Source organism: Aspergillus lentulus, assembly GCF_001445615.1.
Source record: "Aspergillus lentulus DNA, contig: Alt05, strain: IFM 54703, whole genome shotgun sequence".
Taxonomy (NCBI): Eukaryota; Fungi; Ascomycota; class Eurotiomycetes; order Eurotiales; family Aspergillaceae; genus Aspergillus; species Aspergillus lentulus.
Window position 1 is genome coordinate 65,540 of NW_028322121.1, and position 20,196 is coordinate 85,735.

General features: G+C 50.3%; 6 protein-coding genes across 6 annotated transcripts; 3 read left to right on the plus strand and 3 right to left on the minus strand.

The window, feature by feature from the left end:
* Positions 1–329: 329 nt before the first annotated feature.
* ALT_2721 (mitochondrial phosphate carrier protein) lies at positions 330–1,438 on the minus strand (the record flags this gene model as incomplete). Its single annotated transcript, XM_033561281.2, has 4 exons — positions 330–361; positions 419–771; positions 827–1,246; positions 1,311–1,438. The coding sequence occupies 4 exons, from the start codon at positions 1,436–1,438 to the stop codon at positions 330–332; spliced, it is 933 nt and encodes a 310-aa protein (XP_033417172.2).
* Positions 1,439–3,452: 2,014 nt separating this feature from the next.
* ALT_2722 (tubulin beta chain) lies at positions 3,453–4,999 on the plus strand (the record flags this gene model as incomplete). The annotated part of the gene is made up of 5 exons (XM_033561282.2): positions 3,453–3,505; positions 3,570–3,611; positions 3,660–4,170; positions 4,217–4,551; positions 4,603–4,999. 5 exons carry the CDS (start codon positions 3,453–3,455, stop codon positions 4,997–4,999), a joined length of 1,338 nt encoding a protein of 445 aa, XP_033417173.2.
* Positions 5,000–7,311: 2,312 nt separating this feature from the next.
* On the minus strand, positions 7,312–8,859 carry ALT_2723 (fumitremorgin C synthase; the record flags this gene model as incomplete). The annotated part of the gene is made up of 1 exon (XM_033561283.2): positions 7,312–8,859. One exon carries the CDS (start codon positions 8,857–8,859, stop codon positions 7,312–7,314), a length of 1,548 nt encoding a protein of 515 aa, XP_033417174.2.
* A 2,529-nt stretch (positions 8,860–11,388) lies between these two features.
* ALT_2724 (hydantoin utilization protein A) lies at positions 11,389–15,474 on the plus strand (the record flags this gene model as incomplete). Its single annotated transcript, XM_033561284.2, has 1 exon — positions 11,389–15,474. The coding sequence occupies one exon, from the start codon at positions 11,389–11,391 to the stop codon at positions 15,472–15,474; it is 4,086 nt and encodes a 1,361-aa protein (XP_033417175.2).
* Positions 15,475–15,693: 219 nt separating this feature from the next.
* On the minus strand, positions 15,694–17,778 carry ALT_2725 (terpene cyclase/mutase family protein; the record flags this gene model as incomplete). The annotated part of the gene is made up of 1 exon (XM_033561285.2): positions 15,694–17,778. The coding sequence occupies one exon, from the start codon at positions 17,776–17,778 to the stop codon at positions 15,694–15,696; it is 2,085 nt and encodes a 694-aa protein (XP_033417176.2).
* A 1,374-nt stretch (positions 17,779–19,152) lies between these two features.
* ALT_2726 (uncharacterized protein) lies at positions 19,153–19,955 on the plus strand (the record flags this gene model as incomplete). Its single annotated transcript, XM_033561286.2, has 2 exons — positions 19,153–19,667; positions 19,724–19,955. The coding sequence occupies 2 exons, from the start codon at positions 19,153–19,155 to the stop codon at positions 19,953–19,955; spliced, it is 747 nt and encodes a 248-aa protein (XP_033417177.2).
* Positions 19,956–20,196: the final 241 nt, after the last annotated feature.

The window sequence follows — 20,196 nt, forward strand, 5'->3', positions numbered from 1 at the left end:
ACGGATTTCTAAAGCACAAGAGAATGTAGAATAGTAACACAATGCGGAGAATCTTATGAAGAGCGCAACTAATGTACAGGACAAATATATACAGTCTATAGTAGTCACTCAAATAAGATGAAAATGTCCGCGGTATAGCTGTTTATGCCAGCCTGAAGTGACTATATACTCAAAACTGAGAAAGGTTCACGGAGGACGACATCTTGGTAGAGGGATAATTCGAAGTCAACAAAGGGGACGCTTTCTAATTTAGCCTCAAATATAACCATAGATCTAGTCACATCTATCTCTCTAAGCCATGTGAATGCTGAAATGTTCGTAATGGGTCGTTACTTGGCGATCTCAACGCCATTGGTGGCACCTAGGGGGTTACAAAGTCAGCCTTGGTCGGGGGAACTAAGGAAGTAAGCAAACTTACCGAGAGCCTTCTTGATGTCACCGTAGATGGCGAATTGCCCAGCAGTAAGACCACCGATCATGAACAGACGAGTAGGAAGGCCAGCGAAGGAACCACGAATGCCAAGCTCACCCGCGATCTTGATGAGACGGGAAACGGTGCTCTCACCGGGGAGACCCTTGGTCTTGTTGATCTTGGACAGCATGGTATCTGCGGGCTGAGAGATAATGGCAGCAGCGAAACCAGCAATGAGGCCGGATCCCAGGTTAACTCCGGTCTGGGCGCCGTTGGACAGCTTGGACTTGTCAAGACGAGCAAAAACGGCCTCGGCGACCTTTTCGTAAACGACAAACTTGGTCACTGTATAGGGCACCCTGCATAATATCAGTTTATTGCTGTGTCTCTAGTCTCATCACCGAACCAACGTACTGCTTCAAGAGGATAGGACCGAAACCACGGTAGAAAGCACCAATGCCCTCATTCTTGAAAATCTTGCCGAAACCACCAATCAGACCATTTGCGAAGCCAGGCTGAGAGACAAGACGGATACGTGTAGCCTCGAGAGGACAGAGAGCGATAGAGGCGAAGAACTCGGCGGAGGCGGCCGAGACAGAATAAACGGCCGTACGGTTCTGACGGGCCTTTTCAAGACCAAGAATGTTGATCGATTGCTGCTTGAAAAACTCGTAACCACCGAATTTAAAGGCTCCCTGCATGAAGTAACCAGCAAAGGTTGGTCCGATGCCGGTCAAGAGAGCGCCGGCGCCCTCGTTTTGGATGACTTGACGGAAACCGCCAAACATACCACGGTTGTAGGTGGCAGGGTCGAGTTGGATCCTAGTCTTCACACTGTGGGAGTGTCAGTAAGCCGCAATCATTGGATACTGGAGCTAAAGCTGATGGGACAGCATACACATCGACTGGAGTGAAGGCCCCATGAGTGACAGAACAGCAGACAGCACCGGCAAAAGCGAACCGAGAGTAGAGGCTGAGGCCCTCAAGCTTCGTCTCGGGGGCCACAACAGCAGAAGACGCAGCCATTGGGGCGGTGATGAATGCGCGCGACACGAAAGATTGGGGATGGAAAAGGAACAGATCTTACTGATCTGGAAAAATGAGAGTGTAAGAGTTTGAGAGCGAGTTGTTGACAGTTTGCGACTGCGGGTCAGAGTCAGACTAGGGGGAAGGGCCCACACGATTTTGACGTGATCGGCGTTTTTCGGCGTTTTTAGGCTATTCTCGGTGTTTTCCGATTGTATTTAAGACATGGCGCCTCATGGACGCACTAGGGACAGTGGACGGCGTGGAGATCTTACAAGACGGGTGGCCCCTCTTCCCTAACGACGCTAGTCTTGGGGTAGTAAGGTTGATGGTCGATGAGAAGTGATGCAAATCATAGTTGACCTTGTTGAGGTTTTCCACCTTCCTAGACTCAGATAGTAGGTTAAACCCTCAACAAGGTCTCAAGATGTCCTAAGACTCGTCTCAGAAATAACTGAATTGTAACCTGAGGGCTGCCTTGCTTGCATACTACGTAGAAGGCCTCCAGATATGGATCAGGTCCTGCCGGAGAGGCCGTTTGAGTGCAGCATGGGTCTTGGTATCCTCCGTGCCTATGAGACTCGGATAATGGACGCCCTTCAGCTCAGTTCGGAGCGGCCTCCAGTGATACTCTGAGAAGAGAGAACCTATTATGAGAAGTCCCCAGCGGAAGGGCGCCCTACTAGCGTAGAATTTTTCTATCATGGATGGGTTGGAGAAAATTGCGGTTCATAGGCCAACTTGCACCACGCGACCATATTGCTTGCGTAAGCGCTGAATGACTTAGCAGGTTCGTCCATTGTAAGCATAAACATCTGAAAAATGTCTAAGGAAACATTAGACAGCTGAAATAAGAGATGAAGACTTCCATTTCACCTGCATAGCAGCACGCCGCACCACCAAGGCCCCGGAATGTGCCATAGTCCTGTTCGAACGGGGGTTGCAAGAAATCAGACAAGGCCCGCAGTGGCGAAGAACACAAACCAGACGCCAATCATCTTTGGGCAGCAGCAGAAATGCGCGATGAAGGTCTTCTGCTAGTGTCGCAAGTTGCAACTGTACTGTCGCGACTATATAGGGCGGTGTCAGAGGACCAACCCTGCTAAATCAGTGAAACGCCGAAATCAACGAAGCTCGGTCATGGAACATGATTGCTGGTGCATAGCACGGTTCTTACGTCGACAGACCTTTCTATTTAGACAGACTATCATAAGTATCAGATTGCATGGTTTGGTAGACGTCGGGGGTTAGTTATCTGATATGTAATCCTTCACTATCTACGGAGGACATCGCCCGGAAACCTTTTTAGCCTAGCTGTATTATAATTCCATAATACGCAAATCAAAAATACTAAGACAGCTGAGCAACAACTCATAAACCCGTCACTACCCAGCGAAGTGGACTTGTATCCATACAGAATTATAATCATGTAGATCGTGGATGGATATGACATAGATACATTCTTAAAACCTCGCCCAGTGAGACTTTACACCATTAGCATTCTCTGGCTCCCTTGTATACATATACATCCATATTGAGGTAGGTTAGGTACTGTGCGTTGTCCTGGTCCTTTGTCCTGGCTAGTCTACAAATGGATGATTTTCCACGAATGGCAGGCTGGGTCAAGAGATGCCCTAATGCAGGTGTGACATGATATCAGATATCCTATCTTATCCATACCGGAGTTCGCTCTGTATCTGTATCTTACTAGCGGCGTGGGAAATCACTAGTCGGTCTTTTATGAATGCCTGACCTCCCAACTCAACTCCCAGCAGCTCTTGTTCTCCTATCCTACGATCGTCTCCTATCCTCAACTCGCCTTCATTTTTGAATTTAAATACTCGTATCTGCCCACCAACATGCGTGAAATTGTGAGTCCGCTCACTGAATTCGGGCTATCCTGTCGTCGAGATCGCTGACCTCTGATCTCAATTATGCTGATTGCTGAATAAAGGTTCATCTTCAAACCGGCCAATGCGTGAGTCAATTCCCGTTCTCTTGAGAAATTGAAGTAATGCTAAGCGATGATACTCCTTCGCAGGGTAACCAAGTTGGTGCTGCTTTTTGGTAATCCCAGCATAGCTCTCTATAGCTCCCTACTTCTACCGTTCTTACCTCTGACACGGTCCAGGCAAACCATCTCCGGCGAACACGGTCTCGATGAGTCCGGCATGTCAGTGATCCGGTCACTGTCGCTTCTATCTATCTGACACTAACATAGGTACAATGGCACGTCCGATCAGCAACTGGAGCGGATGAATGTCTATTTCAACGAAGTCGGCAATTCGAAATACGTCCCCCGGGCGGTCCTCGTCGACTTGGAACCGGGAACGATGGACGCCATTCGCTCCGGCCCCCACGGAAGCCTTTTCCGACCTGATAATTTTGTGTTTGGGCAGTCCAGCGCGGGCAACAACTGGGCAAAGGGTCATTACACGGAAGGCGCAGAGCTGGTGGATCAAGTCATTGATGTTGTTCGCCGTGAGGCGGAGAGCTGTGACTATCTGCAAGGGTTCCAGATCACCCATTCTCTGGGCGGCGGAACCGGAGCTGGCATGGGCACGCTTCTCATCTCCAAGATACGAGAGGAATTCCCTGATCGGATGATGGCAACATTCTCGGTCCTGCCATCCCCAAAGGTCTCTGATACCGTGGTGGAGCCGTACAATGCCACTCTTTCAATCCACCAGCTGGTCGAGCACGCAGATGAGACGTTTTGCATTGACAATGAGGTATCAGTCCTGATTATTCCACGTCGATGCGAGCTAACAAGCATAGGCGCTCTATGATATCTGTACGCGGACGCTGAAGCTGTCTTCCCCTTCGTATGGTGATCTCAACCATCTCGTTTCGACGGTCATGTCCGGCATCACTGCCAGCTTTCGGTTCCCAGGACAGCTGAATTCCGATCTTCGGAAGCTGGCGGTTAATATGGTTCCCTTTCCCCGGCTGCATTTCTTCATGGTGGGCTTTGCTCCATTGACCAGTCGAGGAGCCCAGTCCTTCCGCGCAATGAGCGTTCCAGAACTCACGCAGCAGATGTTTGATTCCAAGAATATGATGACAGCTTGCAACTTCCAAAACGGCCGCTTTCTGACCTGCTCGGCCCTTTTGTAAGCTTCCCTTCTACTCGACGTCCCAGAAAAAGCTAATCAAAGTCTCAGCCGCGGCAAGATCTCCATGAAAGAAGTCGATGATCAAATGCTCAATATCCATACCAAGAATTCCGGTTACTTTGTGGAATGGATCCCAAATAACGTTCAAACAGCCCTCTGCTCCGTGCCTCCAAAGGGCCTGAAAATGTCGGCCACTTTTGTGGGCAATTCCACGTCCGTCCAGGAGCTCTTCCAGCGCGTGGCGACCCAGTTCACGGCCATGTTCCGCCGCAAAGCGTTCTTGCACTGGTATACCGGCGAGGGAATGGATGAGATGGAATTCACCGAGGCGGAAAGTAATATGAATGACTTGATGTCCGAATATCAACAATACCAGGACGCCAGTATCTCCGACGGAGAGGAGCAACAGTATGCCGAGGAGGAGGCATATGAGGCCGAGGAATAAACCCTCTAAATCTCATCATCGTGTGCAAGATCGACAGTAACCCTATTCAGCTTCAAGCTTGTCATTCCTTTGTCTGTCTCTCTGGGCAACCTGCCTGGGCTTCCTCCTATGGTTTACGATACTCACCGTCTTAAACAGGAATAGAACTTCAGTCAGCTAATAATCTAGTAGTGGCATTCTCTCCGCATTGCTGTCAAGGCCGAGGGTCTGGTAGATATTGGCCTCTGTACCAGTGATTGCATTCGGCTGATATCAAAACCGACTCTCATGTATGCGAAGGATATGTGACACATGAGCCAGCCGTGGAATAAATGTAGTGCCGGTTATCTGTGCGAACCATAGGGTTTCAGGTCCTGATTTCCAAGTAAAGGTGGGCTATCTGTCCGCCACAAGAGCACATTCGGATCGTTACGAAAATAGTCTATTTTTGGTACAGGGTCCGGGTGACGCTCATAACCATATCCGCGAGACGTCACGAAACAAGTTGGTTCTTAGCCTAGCATCAAACTGCTTAACAGGTTAGGTTTGAAAGCATTTCTCCTTACTCTTCCCTCAATGTACTCAATCAAGAGATAACTAGCGCCCATCACGCCATCTTTGGATATGTTGCTGTAGGCATGACGACGAACGAATTAGGCAGGGAGAGTATATCCAAGCCATGATAGAAGTCGTCAACGGACATCGAAATTGGCGGGCAGATGAAGCCATGGATATATAAATATAACCAACCCTAAACAGTCAACACCCGTTACTATTATGAATATGAGCCCCCACTCATTCAGCCCTCTAGATATCGACTTAATACTTTAGATATAGGTTGATTTGTCGCGAATTACCATGAATTATATATACAAGTATTAATCGTCTATAAACATCCTAGACCATATGCGTTATGGGGCACGTTTAAGATGGGGAAGCTCTGGCGCACCAACTCCTAGTTTGGCTAATGTAATTCTTGGCAGGGATAGTGCTCCAATGACTGGGTTGTTGATGACTAGTGCAAAATAGGTATAAAGGGATATAAATATAGATAGATGACTCTGAATATTTTGGTTTTCCTTGCAGTAGCCTGGTTAGGTGATATTTAGTAGTGATCTGGGCTGCTGATCTCTGGGAGAGCTACTTGATCTCTAGACTAAAGTATGCCTGTCCATTTAGAGCCCAGCATGCTGTAGTTGAAGACCCCTCTAAAGCGTCGCGTCTCAGAGATATGGATCTACTGATGTCGTTTCCCTCCAGGATCATCAGCCTTAGAGCCATCTTCCCCCTAGTCCTTGTGCAGGCCAGCAGTAAAGTGAATACTGATCATTGCAAAGCGATAAGTGATAGTCAAGTTGAGGACGAACAAGATGGATCAGATGGCCAACTGGTAGCCCTACTAGGAATATAAGAGAGTGTCAGCTCGCAAATAAAGTCTGGAATTTTAACAATTAACGGAACGTTATCCAAAGCTATCTGGAGATTAGCCCTCAGCAGGGCGTACTCCTCGGTCCGATCCTGCGCCACAAGACTACCCTGGGGCGACGCAGTGATTACAATGATGTTGTAATCGAGCTCTGTCAGATGACAGTTTAATTATCTGAGCTACCGTTATATGATTGGAATTTCTGGTCGAGAGTAGGAGTGGCCCTGCTCTATCCGACGCTGTACTAGCTAAGCCTGGATAGAATGACTACCTCATAAAAGCAGACAATACCAGAGCACGCGCACATGAAATGGAGACATACAAAGGAGATGATGGGGACGTCATCTTACAGATGCGTATGAGGTTCATAACAGCATTGAGGCCTATCAGGGGGTCTTATTAATGCTACACTATACTCTATAACTGTAACCATCTACCCATTGGCTGAGTCCTATACACAGCCGGCTTGCTGTTGCTATTCCATAGCTGGACAAACTACTGCATAGCGTCTGGATTACCCCATCAGTCTAATCTATGTCATGGAGTCAGGTTTGGAGTGAGAACCGTGTAGTGATCATGTCAATGTCTTAGGTAGTGAAAGAGCATCGTGCCTTGCTAACGTCCTAACAAAGCACCATTGAGCTCCTTGGCCGCCTTGGCAAGACCCTTTATACGCCTACTGCCATGTTGCTCGGTAACTACGCAGGATTCATTGGAGCAGTGAAACTGATTGCCGTGCGAATCGCATGCGGAGCCAACGTCCCTAGATGCAGGTGGCGAATGCTTACTTAGCGAGAGCGAAGTAGTGAGAAGAATTATCAAAAGAGAGAATTCTGTTAAATTATTGTAAAGTATGCCCATCCGCACATCGCCCCTGCCCGAATTTAATATCCTGCCGTACAAAGTTCTAGACCCGTGTTTTCGCTAACTGCAAGCGTACACTATGAGCGGCCTTATCTAAGTAAGCATTATCCATTCCTTGGAGCCTCTGAAGCTTCTCCTCAATAGCTTGAGCTCGGTCTGGGCTTCTAAGCTTAAATTTCACATGGTTTATATCCCAGTTGGCGATCAGAGCCATCGCGGTATTTGACTGAGATGGTGGTAATCCCCTGGCTCCTTCATCAGGGGGCAAGATATCGAAAGCCCACAGTATCTGGGCAAATGCAATGAATAATGAATTTTTGCCGAATAACTCTCCGGGGCAGACTCGACGGCCGAAACCGAAGACAGGAGGGTCTGGAAGCTCGGGATTTTCTAGCCATCTCTCTGGCCTGAAGCTCTCTGGATCAGTATATACTTCAGGGTCCATGTTTAATGCCCACAGGTTGGCAATAACCAATGCGTCAGATGGGATATGGTATCCCATGTAGTCGCTATCCTCCAATCCAGTGAACGGCATTGAAAGAGGTGCGAATGATTTCCACCGGAATATCTCTTTTATAAAAGCATTGAGAAGTGGGAGGCGCTCCTGGTCATTGAAGGTCGGAAGCCTCTCAGCTCCGATAACCGTATCAATTTCCTCTCTTACCCGTTGGGTAGCTGCCGGGTTCTTTAGCGCGGTAGCAGTGAACATCATGATTAGCAAAGCGGTTGAGCTAACTGCTGCAATCTCCAGCTCCGCAACAAGAAACAGAAACTCATCTCTGGACATGTCCTGGGGTTTGTTGTCATGCAGAATCCGGGTCCAGTTCCAGTTGCTATTCTTCAAGCCACGTTCAACACGGCGTGTCCACAGGCTGATGAGGTGTTGACGGTGTGCCTCACCGGTCTTTTTCCAGCGGTTAATAGGACGCGGAAGGATATTTAAAAAAGGGTAGAGTTCAAGGAATAGATTTTCCTTCGAGAGAGTCCCCTTGATGCCTTTGAACGCCTGTTGAAAGTCCCCAATCTCTTCCTCCTCATCCGGGGTCATTTGCTGGCCACTCGTTAACGTTGTGGATACTCCAACAGAATATGCCCAAATATTCTTAATATTCGCGTCGGAAACCAGTAGTCTGAACGCAAGACGCAGACTTTCCCGTTCCTGCACATCTGCATACGCTTTACAGGCTGAAGGAGCGAGGGTCGTAACTAATAGCCTGTGTATCTCCCGTCGTCTTGTAGAGTAGGGTAGAAATATAGGAAAAGTGCTTTTGCTCATGCAGTCCCCGCAGAAGGCGAACCTTGGTGGAGAGCAGTAGACTTTCCCCCTTCTGTTCAAAAGTTCATTGACGGTTTCATGGTTGCCTAGGACGATGACAGTGCGCTGGCCCATTTCGAGTTTAATGATCGGTCCTAGCTTCTTGTGCCATTCTTGGTATTGAACCCATGGCTCGGTCGTGCGATGTTGATGGAGGTTTCCAATCAGCGGCAAGGGCATGGGCCCTGGAGGAAGTCTTTTTTGGCGGCGGAGTTCAACGAGGAGCCCATGGATATAGTAAATGATGGCGAGGACAATTGTTGTTGCAAGCAACATGATGCTAGGAGGGTTGCTAACTGGTCGTCGATGCCGGCACGACGACAGGAAGGCCAAATAATGTAAACTGATATGTTTCAAGGGCGGGTTGTTGAACCTGTTAATATAAAAGATTAATAGGCCCCCGTCATACACATACCCTTGTGTCCTTAGGATAATTTAACTTTTGCAACCATGGACTCCAGTATATATAATAACGGTAATGCATTATGTTCACATGTCAAAAGTAGGGTTACATCGCCATCTTTATCTTAATAAGCTAACCTTAATCTTATTTACTGGGTAACTTAAGCAGAATGAGACTCAGTCTGCTGTAATAATGAACTACGTCACCAGCTTGAGACAGTATGACCAGTGGTCATCATTAAGTTTAGGTTCTTAGGTTAATTTCACATTTGCAACCATGGACTCAAGATAAACAAGGGGTAATACACTTGTGTTAACCTGCCTAAAGTAGCCTAAGTATGGTTACATTGCCGTCTTATCTTAATAAGCTAGCCTTAATCTTATTTTTCAGGTAACCTATGAGACTTAGTCTGCCGTAACAACAAACTACATAATCAGCTTGAGACAGTATGATAGTGGCCATCTATTATGATACTTATACATGATGGGCCATGGTGGGTCATGGCGGTAAGGACTGATGGCAGTACATAGTAAAGAGCTGACAAGCAGCAACATTAATGTCATTAGTAAAGCAGGACGGTTTAACAGTGAAGCCTGAGGCTGTTCTATGTGCTACCAAGTTTCTCCTGGCGTTGCAAAACTGGGATGGTGGTTGGGGAGCCTTTAAAGTTGACAACGATAGTCATGTTTCTGAACAAAGTGCTTTTCAGCTACAAGTATTGTATTTCAGACCCTGTGACCGCCGACGTTACTGGCAGAGTGCTTAAGGCATGGTGTATGTTACTTAAAAGGAGCTAGCATGAAGACACCCTCCCCAGTCAAGTAATATTCTGGGTGCGTCAGTCGGCGGATAGGGCTATCACCTATCCTGTTGCTACCCAAGAGGCCACAGGTGCCTGGTTTGAACGCTGGGATGTGAATTATATTCATGGCACTAGTAAGTAGTAACGTGCTTTATAATTTTGCATAATTTGCAACTTATATTAACAGCATCCTGGTCGTCATCACACCAGCCCTAGAATTTCTGAAATCTATCCAGAATATGGATGGTGGCTGGGGTGAATCTCTACTTTTATATAAGGATACTAAGTACGCAGGTTTTAGACCATCACCAGCTTCGCAAACTGCATGGGCATTGATGGCTTTACTCTTGTTCATACCCACTACTCATACAGTGGTGGTTTGCGGTATTTAATATCTGTTGCGTGCATAGACAAAAGTTGTAGGGAAGGGCTTGTCTTGGCTGGAAAGCCACTCTACAGCTGTTGGGTTTGTAAATTGGTTCTACATAAAGTACGAACTCAATCCGCACTATTTTCCTATGATGGCACTTGCTCGATGGATACAGGCGGCGACCATCAACAATTGATTTGTGCCTTACTGTGTAGTCTGTCCTTTCACCATATTCCCTTTAGTTTGCTTCGACCGATCCCAAGTAGCATAAGGCCTATCTATAGTGGGCGGAGTTAATCGCACTCAGTCTGCACATTATAGTTGAAATATGTAAGTGTTGAAGCATCCCCAGCCCACAATGCTGATCGAGAGCACGCCTGTTGCGAAAAGGACTTCGGTCAAGATCACGGCCGCATTGAACCAACCCGCCTGGCGGAAGTCGACTCCAGAATCCGTCTTCTTGAAAATCCCTCCGCCTTGCTCCAATCCCACCGCACGAGGGCTGGCTTGCTCGGGGGCGTATGCCCCATGGACCTCTCTGCCTGTTTCTCGCTAGACATGGCGGTATGGGAGGACGTCTTGGCGCTCTCCAGCTTCCTTCCTTTTATTTGGAAGCTAGGGAAGAGGATCGAGAAACTTTATAAGAGCATATTATTCATAGTTAGATCCCCCAATGTCAGGCTTTCGGATAGCGTATCCCACTCCAGAACATAACCCGTTCAGTATGACCCACTTAGCGGCAAATGAATGCCATGATTCATTAGCAAAAGGTACTGTAATTGGCACTGGCCATAGTGTGGATTAACTCTCAACCCGCAGGAAAGCATATGCAGGATGATGAACTGGGTAATCCCGTCGGCACAGGATATGGAGTTAGACCAGGATGTGCTCCGGAAATATGTCGCTAACGAGATATGAGGGGCACTGGCCAGTAAAATCCAACGGTACAAGCGCTGTCTCGGATGTGGCATCGACTAAACCGTTAGTATGTTCATTAGCTGCCCGGTGGGACGATCCCCAACACACCTTGGAAACATTTCCAGGCCCATTTAAGCTAAAGTAGTGTTTGTTTTCTTGACCGTAAGATGTTCTGTTGACGAGGGGTCTTCAATCTGCTCTTCCTGTTGTCGACTTGCAATTGAAACATATTACTCATGATACTGGAATGAACATAACCGATTCTAACGTGGTCACAGTTGCTTTCTCTCTATACGATCCCTCTCAGTAATCATGCCACATAGCGCCCAGCAGGGCGATTATCGTCTCGGAGTAGACGTCGGCGGCACTTTCACCGACGTCTACGCCTTCACGCCCGACGGCCAGATCGCAAGAGCCAAGGTGCCCACCACCGTTGAAGACCAAAGCATCGGAGTCAAGAATGGGGTTCAGAAGGTTCATCAAATTCTCAAAGACCGTTACTCCTGGGACGGCAAGTTTCAGTTCATCCACCATGGCACCACCACGGCCACCAACGCTGTTCTCGAAGGAAAAGGGGCCCGTACCGGTCTGATCGTGACCGCAGGACACAAAGATATTCTGGCGGTGCGTCGGTCCCAGATCCCTGGTGGTTTGGGGGCCTGGCTGCACTACACTCCTCCGGAGCCGGTCGTGCCTCTGGAGCGAGTGATACAGTGTCAGGAGCGGATGTCGGTAGACGGAAAGACGGTCGTCGCGGTGGGTACGGATGCGCTGCGGGAGGACCTGAAGGCGTGGACGAAGGAACGACCCGAGGCTGTGGCGATCTCGCTGCTGAATTCGCACTGTAATGGCGAGCACGAGGCTTTGGTTGCGAAAGTCGTGCGCGAGGAGCTCGGGTCCGAAGTGACGGTGATCTGCTCGAGCGACGTGCTCAGAGAGGTCGGCGAGTACGAGCGAACAGTCACCACCTGCACCAATGCGCTGGTCAAACCGGTGGTCCAGAACTATCTCAGTAGTCTGCAGGATTTACTGGCGGAGGATGGCGATACGATCCGCATCCTGAAGTCAGACGGCGGCCTGACGAGCTTGGAGCTGGCGGGACAGACGCCCGTCAATATCCTTATGTCCGGTCCTGCTGGAGGGGTCCAGGGAGTGGCAGACGTCGTCACGCGAAATACGCAGTACAAGAACCTGATCACCTTTGATATGGGCGGCACGTCGACGGATTGCGCCCTGATCAACCAAGGGAAGCCTCAGCTTCGTCGTGAGACGGTGGTCGGCCAGCTCACAGTCCGTTCGCCAGCTGTGGACATTCGAACCGTGGGAGCAGGAGGCGGTTCGATTGCAAAATACATGAGCATCACTGAAACCATGAGAGTCGGCCCGGAGAGCGCAGGGGCCAGTCCAGGACCCGCGTGCTACCGGAAGGGAGGGACCGAGGCCACCGTCACGGACGCCAATCTTGTGCTGGGATATCTGCCCGAGAACCTCTTAGGAGGCAATTTTACTCTGGACATTGAGGCCGCAACAGCCGCGGTCGGGGATATCGCTCAGCAGATGAAGCTGTCTATCCCCCGGACCGCGGAGGACATCATCAACCTGGTGAACGAGACCATGTACGGAGCCCTGCGCCTCGTCTCGGTCGAACAGGGCTATGACCCAAAGGATTTTGCTCTCGTCGCTTTTGGCGGTGCGGGACCCCTTCATGCCAATGCCGTTGGCAAGCTCCTCGGCGCTTGGCCGGTAATTATTCCACCCTCTCCAGGCACGCTGTGCGCTCTGGGCGATGCGACTACTCGGCTGAGCCACTCTCAGTCATCTGCGTTCATCCGGTTACTCTCTGCTACGACAGCACAGGAAGTGAGGAGTCAGTTTGATGAGCTCGAAGAGACCAGTCGGGCAGCCATGCAGAGGTCCAACGCAAACCGTCCGATGAAGCTGAACATTGGCTATCATGTGGATTTGAGGTATCGAGGCCAGGCATTGAACTTGACCGTCGATCTGCAGGCAGATGAGCTACTGCTGGAGGACAAGCCATTGCGAGAGCTCCTGCAGGCGAAGTTCGACCAGCTCCATGACCAGCAGTTCAAGTACTGTCTTCCCAACTATGAGCTGGAGCTGATGCGCCTCGACGTCGTTACCGTCGACGCGTCGCCCGGTATCGAACTTCCGCAGCTTAGCAAGGCGGAATCGTCTGTGCCACCGGCCGACGCAATGCTCTCGAAGAAGCAGATCGTCATAGAAGGCAAGACGATGGAGGCTACCCTGTGGGATCGGGAGAAGCTAAACCGCCAGGGCCTACGGGTAAATGGCCCCTGCATCATCACCGAAATGGACAGCAACACCCTGGTCCTTCCCGGGTGTTACGGCGAAATTGATTCGATCGGAAACATTCTGATCCGCCCAGCAGATGATCTGTCGACAGAGCGTCCGAGAGACCAAACCGCAGAGGTTGCTCTGGAGACAGTCCGATCGGCACCCCTGATCCCTACGCTGGTTGCGTCTGCCTTGGCCTCCATTCGCAGCGAAATGGATACTCTCATGCTGCGTTGTAGCATGTCGCCCGCTATTCGGGAGCAGCAGGATGAATTCAATGTCATCACCACTGCCGACGGCAAGATGCTTGTAGGCCAGTTCGGCAGTTTTATCACTCAGTTCCTGGGCGTCTGGAAAGGTACAATCGAGGAAGGGGATGTGTTTATCACCAATGACACGTACATGATTGAAGGTGCCGTGACACACTTGAACGACGTGATCGTGCTGTTGCCCATCTTTTATGAACACCGACTGATCGGCTGGGCATCGCAGTTTGGGCACCTGACAGATGTCGGAGGAATGGTGCCGGGCAGTATGTCCATCAACGCCTCTTCCATCTTTGATGACGGAGTCCAGATCCCTTGCATCAAACTCTACAACAAAGGGGTTATGAACACCGACCTGGTCGAGCTGCTCTGTCGCAACTCGCGCCAGCCGGACTGGTACAGAGCCGACCTGTTTGCGATCATCACCGCATGCCGAACGGCCGCCAGCCGTGTCAATGAGCTGGTCCTGCGGTTTGGATGTGAGGTCTATCTTGCAGCATGCTCAGAGCTTCTCATGCGTAATCATACCGCAATGGCGCAGATCATCGAGACCGACTTCACTGACAAGCCATGTACATTTACCGATTTCGTCGACGACGACGGCCACGGCATTGGCCCCTGGGCCTTGACCTGTACGATGAAGAAAGTCGACAAGAACAGGCTGCTGTTTGACTGGAGCGGGACATCTCCCCAGAGCGAGCACAGCATCAACTTCTATCTCTCCGAGACCATGTTCAAGATGTTCATCGGCTACTATATGATCGCCGCCGCCGCACCCGGCACTGTGATCAACGACGGCTTCCACGACCTCATCGACATCTATATCCCGGAGGGCAGCGTCCTGAAGCCAGTCCGACCAGCGCCGATATCCTGTCGTACGCATCTGCTAGGCAGAACAATGGACGTCATGCAAGCGCTCATCGGGCAGAGGAACCCAATGTACGCGGCCGCCGCAGGCTTCAGTGACTCTCCCCACTTCTTCTACTCGGGATACAAGCCCGACGGCGAGTGGTATCAACTGTACCAGATTGGCTTTGGCGGCGTACCGGCCCGCAACGCCGGCGACGGCCTCGACTGCCACTGTCTGTTCCCGGCAATCAAATCGATCCCCACGGAGATCATCGAACTGAACTACCCGCTCCGCATCGAAGCGAACGAGAGCGTGCCGGACAGCGGCGGGCCGGGTTTCTACCGTGGGGGCAACGCCCAGCGCACTCTCTACCGGTTCCTGTGTCGCGGCGAGTTCAGTCTGCACGACGATCGGTGGTTTACGAAGCCGTGGGGGATCCGGGGCGGCAAGCCCGGTTCTCGGTCCCGGAAGCTTCTGTACCGATACTCCAAGTCGAACGAAGACCCGCCGGTGGAGGTCCTGCCCTCGAAGTGCGACCACATCCGCGTCGACCCGGATGACCTTCTCGAGTGGGTGACATGGGGAGGGGGCGGACTGGGCGATCCATTGGCTCGGCCTTCAGAGAAAGTGGCACTAGAAGTGCGTCGCCGGCTGGTGACTTTCCAGGGAGCCTACGAGAACTACGGTGTGGTGGTGAATCCGGATGATCTGAGCGTGCGTGAAGCCGAGACCGAAGCTCTGAGGAAGAGGATGAGGGCTGCTCGGGATGCGATGGGGAAAGCCCAGCAGTACGATCGAGGAGGCACAATTGAGGGATTGACCGAGACTTGCCTGAAGGAGACTGGGCTTCCTGCTCCGAGTCCGCAATGGGAGTTGGAGCCTTATGGGCCGCATATGTCGCTTCCGTATGTCAAGGAGTGGTATGCGCGGATCAGAGAGGCTAGGGGCTGGGTGTTACAGTCGTAGATCGGCTTCCATCCAATGATACAATAATACCAGTTCCTATTACTAGGTGAGAGGGACAATAGTAGCGATGCTTGCATATAAAATGGGCCACTGCAGCCTAGTTGGCAACATTGAGTCCATAGTGTCATGGGGAGATTGGCCTAAAATTCATTTGATCGTAGCGACAGTTTCAAACAAGAAACCATAAAATGACACAGGTAGGCTATAACTAGAACCAGTTTACTCTTTCTTCGGCCTCCAATCCTCGTGCCACTCGGGGCATGGATAAGCGTAACGGCCGAGCGCCATCATGGGAAAGTAATGAGAGTAGAACGAATATCCCATGTAGAAGTACTTGGGAAATCCAGTACCGGTATAAGCCTTCTCGTGCCAGGTAGCTCCCTGAGAAGCAGTCTTTGTCTGCGTCCGCAAGAGGTACTCCACCCCCCGTTGGATTACCCCTGAGGACGGTGGCAAGTATGGGAGGAGAGCCATAATCCCCCAGGCCGTCTGTGATGCCGTCGATGGGCCAGACCCAGCTCGCGAAGGATCTTTATAGGAATCGACCGTCTCACCCCAGCCACCGTCTTGGTTTTGAACAGTCTCCAGCCATAGAATTGCTTGGTTGACTGCATCTTTTACACTCCTAGCGCTGGTCAATGTGTCGTTCTTCGAGTCGAAATACGCCAATGCGCAGAGTACAGCACTTGTTCCGTAGATGTAGTTGCAGCCCCATCGCCCGTACCAGGCGCCAGATGGTTCCTGTGTGGCGGACAAGTAGCATATCGCTCTTTGAGACGCCGACACAATGCGATCAGTGAAGACGTTTGCTTTTTTCTGGGATTGTTGCCGTGCACTGACTGCTAAGAAAACTCCAAAAGCCTCCAGGACGTGGCCGGTGACATCCGGAGTGGAGGGATCACACAACGCTTCCATGTCGCTGAACGGGATCTTGTTCAGAAAGAGGTTATTATTGTCTCGATCAAAGGCACCCCAGCCCCCGTCCGTATTCTGCATCCCAAGAAGCCAATTTAGCGCATCCAGAACAGAGGCCGAGCAAACCAGCCGCTCGTCCTGCCGAATCATTGCCAGGACCGCGGAGGCTGTATCATCCGCATCAGGGTACCAAGTATTGAAATACCCGAAACCGAACCCGCCGGCCTTTAGTGCAAGGTTGTTTACCTTCCAGTCCCCATAGTTGCCCAATCTCTGATGTTGCTGTATCCAGCCCAAAGACCTTGTGAGCCACGAGCTGGACGCCATGCCTGCGTCGCCGAGAGCTATAAGCATTAAGCTAGTGTCCCAGAATGCCGAAACGGTGGTTTGAATTCTTTTCCCCTGTTTGTCATGGTATGCGAAGCGTTCAATGGCTTCCAGGCCTCGGCGGATCGGGTCTGAGTTCACCGGATATCCTTCAAGACTCAGGGCAAGCATAGCTCCGTGCAGCGCCGGCATAATGTCTCCAATGTCTCCCGTATCCTCCTGATGCTCCAGAATCCAGTCAACGCACTTCCGAAGAGCAAAGCGGCGAAGGGGATTCAATGATCTCAATCCGTTCAGACTGTGCAGAATCGAGTCGGCTAAAGTGAAGAAAATTGTAAAAGGGTCCGACCTCCACGCCGTCGGGTCATGATTGTATGGTACCATTTTATTCCCCGGGTCGCACCACAGCTCGTCCAGGTAATTGCTAGAGGCTGACTTCCCACCTGGAAGAACGTAGATTGGGCGATGGTGCGAGATAATAAGATGAGGCACCACAGTGGCCCGCGCCCAAGCTGACCAGTGATACATATTGACCGGTACCCTTGAAGGCAGCAGGATCAACTCCGGGGGCAATTCTGGTACAGCGGCCCAAGGGAATAAGCCGAACATGGCGAGGTATATGCGGGTAAAGATGCGGACCCTTGCGACACCACCTGCTGAGATAGCAAAGTCTCGTGCGCTGCGCATTGCCGCATCATCCTCCGAGACTCCCAAGATCTTCAAGGCCAGATACGCTTCTACTGTCACCGAGATATTACCCCCCTGGCCTGGCGCGATACTCCAACCGCCGTCTGTACCCTGGGTTGAACGAAACCAGGAGATGAACGCTTCTCGGTCCGCGTCGAGCTGGATGCCTAGAGCCTGGCACAGCAGGACATGCTCTGCGGTGGTCGTTGCGTTTGTTTTCACTTCGCCGCACCAGTGTCCGTCAGAGTGCATCTCGTCTCTACTGTGCTGGCCAGAGAGCTTGAGCGCTCCCTTGACTCCAGGGAGCAAGAGATCATATGGGACTTGGCCCCGAATTCGGAGCCCTTCGGTCGTGACAGCCTCCGTCTCTGACATGGTGAAAAATAATTCGTTACGGAGTATTTCAATTGACCGACATACCAAAGTATGGGTTCTACGTTGAGACGGGCTGGCTCGCTAAATATGCTACTTGCGCCGTAGTAGCGGAGCCATGGCGACTTCTTGCGATGCATTTACTAATACATCGTCCATGACTGTAGTCCTTACGAATCCGGCAAACGAGTGGACAGTTAGTAACCTTAAAACTCTATTAGTATCCCGCGCCTGATTCCTGGTGGTTGTAGTCAGGAGGAGTATAGCTCCTGTGGATGCTAAGCACTATGTCTATCCGTCATCCCACTCAGTTAGAATCTGGGCGGAGAGTATACTTGGAAGGTCTATACATGCTTAATTGCTTCAATGTAGCGGTAATGATGATTGATGCACCCTCTCTACCAAGTGGAAGTTGCTTGCTACCAGTACGTTGTGAGGTTGCAAGTAGTGCAGCCGCAAGCTCTGCCTATAGAGTGGTGATGCTGATATAGAGCTCTCAGATCTCTTCTATACACCGTCATGCATTCTCCTGACTGGCTGGGTGAGTTCCGGCTAAGGGACCTGCGGAGCCAACAGCTGGGTCACATCCTTCTAGGGCAGTGGGACAGTGGGACAGTGGGACGTATGACGGCGGCCTGGACCTTACCATAAAATATGATAAACAGGGAGATAGCCTTTTGAGTCCAGTATTAACGGGTTTTAGCATGGGTCCAGGGATCTGACAGCTGCCGATGCAACCATGTCACATTCCACGAGCCTGCGGATATTCACGGTGTAATCACTCTGTTCTTACATCGTTGTAATCTTGCTATGGTCTTAGCTAATTCCATATAAGATTAGTTAGTATTTATGCTTATTTAATTCGTACATAAAATATAAATTTATATCCATGTTTATGGGACAGTCATTCCAATCATTGTAGATGTGGTTGATATATGAATATATTTTATACCACTCCCATACCAAATCGGAAGACGCCTATCTAATTAGTCCTTAATAAGTCAGTGATCACTACATATTTAATTAGATCTTTGAATATATAGACCACCTACCCATAGGTTAACCGTAGTGTAGTACTACTAGTAGGCTGCCGGATCGGGAGAGTTCCAGCCGCCGCAAGATACGGATGATCCACTATATAGGTTGAAATCGCTGAGAACGGATGACTAGCACAATACTGCGTAATAAGGGTCAGATAGACTTCTACTGAGTGGAAACATTATTCTTCTGTAGATATATCGTTGCATTACAGCAATTATATGTACTCCTGAGATATACATGAGTCTATTCCCATTATATCTAGTCCGTACTGAACGAGTCCAGCTCAATTTTTTCCCAAGCGATAAGCACCGTGACGAGTATTAAATATTCGGTACAATGCCCGAGTCCAAGAGATTGGAGATCCCTCGCGATGTCCATGACCAGCCCTTGGTGGTCACTCTCCTCATTATCGGAGTGTGCGTGGGCTGGCTCACTAACTACCTAGGAATGATTCACAAGTCATTCCAGGACGAGTCCTACGGCATGCCGCTGGTTGCCCTTAGCTGCAATATCGCCTATGAAATGGTATACGTGGTGTATCCCATCGACGCCCCGGTTTGGCCGATTGTCTTCATCCTCTGGCTGGCTCTGAACCTGGTGGTCTGCTACACTACCCTGCGATTCGCCCCCAAAGAATGGGCACATGCGCCTCTGGTCCAGCGGAACGTACTCTGGATATTTGTTGTCAGTATTGCCTGTTGGATGACAGCACATCTGGCGTTCAAGGCCCAACTTGGACCAGTCCTGGCAGCAGCCTGGAGTGCTATGTTCTGTCAGGTGTTCCTCAGTGCCGCGAGTCTCTGGCAACTGATGGTCCGAGGGAGTAGCCGTGGGACCTCCCTTTTTATTTGGTGAGAACTCTTGCCCTCGCTAACGGATTGTATTTAACGATCCTTTCCTGATCCAGGTTCAGTCGCTTCATGGGAACTGCGATTGTCTTACCCGAGGAAATCCTGCGGTATAAGCATAAGGATCCGACCGTTGTATGGAATAATCCCATGGGCTGGTGGGGAGCAGCAGCTTTCTTTGTATTAGATATTTCCTATGGAGTCCTTCTCTGGAAGATCCTACGATCCGAGAGGACAGTGGCAGTGAAGTCTGGGGGAAAGGGCAGACTCGAGTCGAACAAAGCAGAGTGAAAGAAGTGGCAGTCAAGGGATCTCTATTTTCTTCGTATAACTGTGATTCTTAAGATAAGTGCAGCCATGGAGCCCGATCAAGTTCTGGCTTACGACCAAGTTTGGAATAATCAGCGCCCATGTACTCGTCAGATAATACCGTTTTGATCCATGGTAATCCGTGGCATGACTCTCAGCCCTGTAAATCCCGAGTCTAGGGCTCTAGGCCCCAGGTTCAGAATAGCCCTCTTTAGTAACGAAC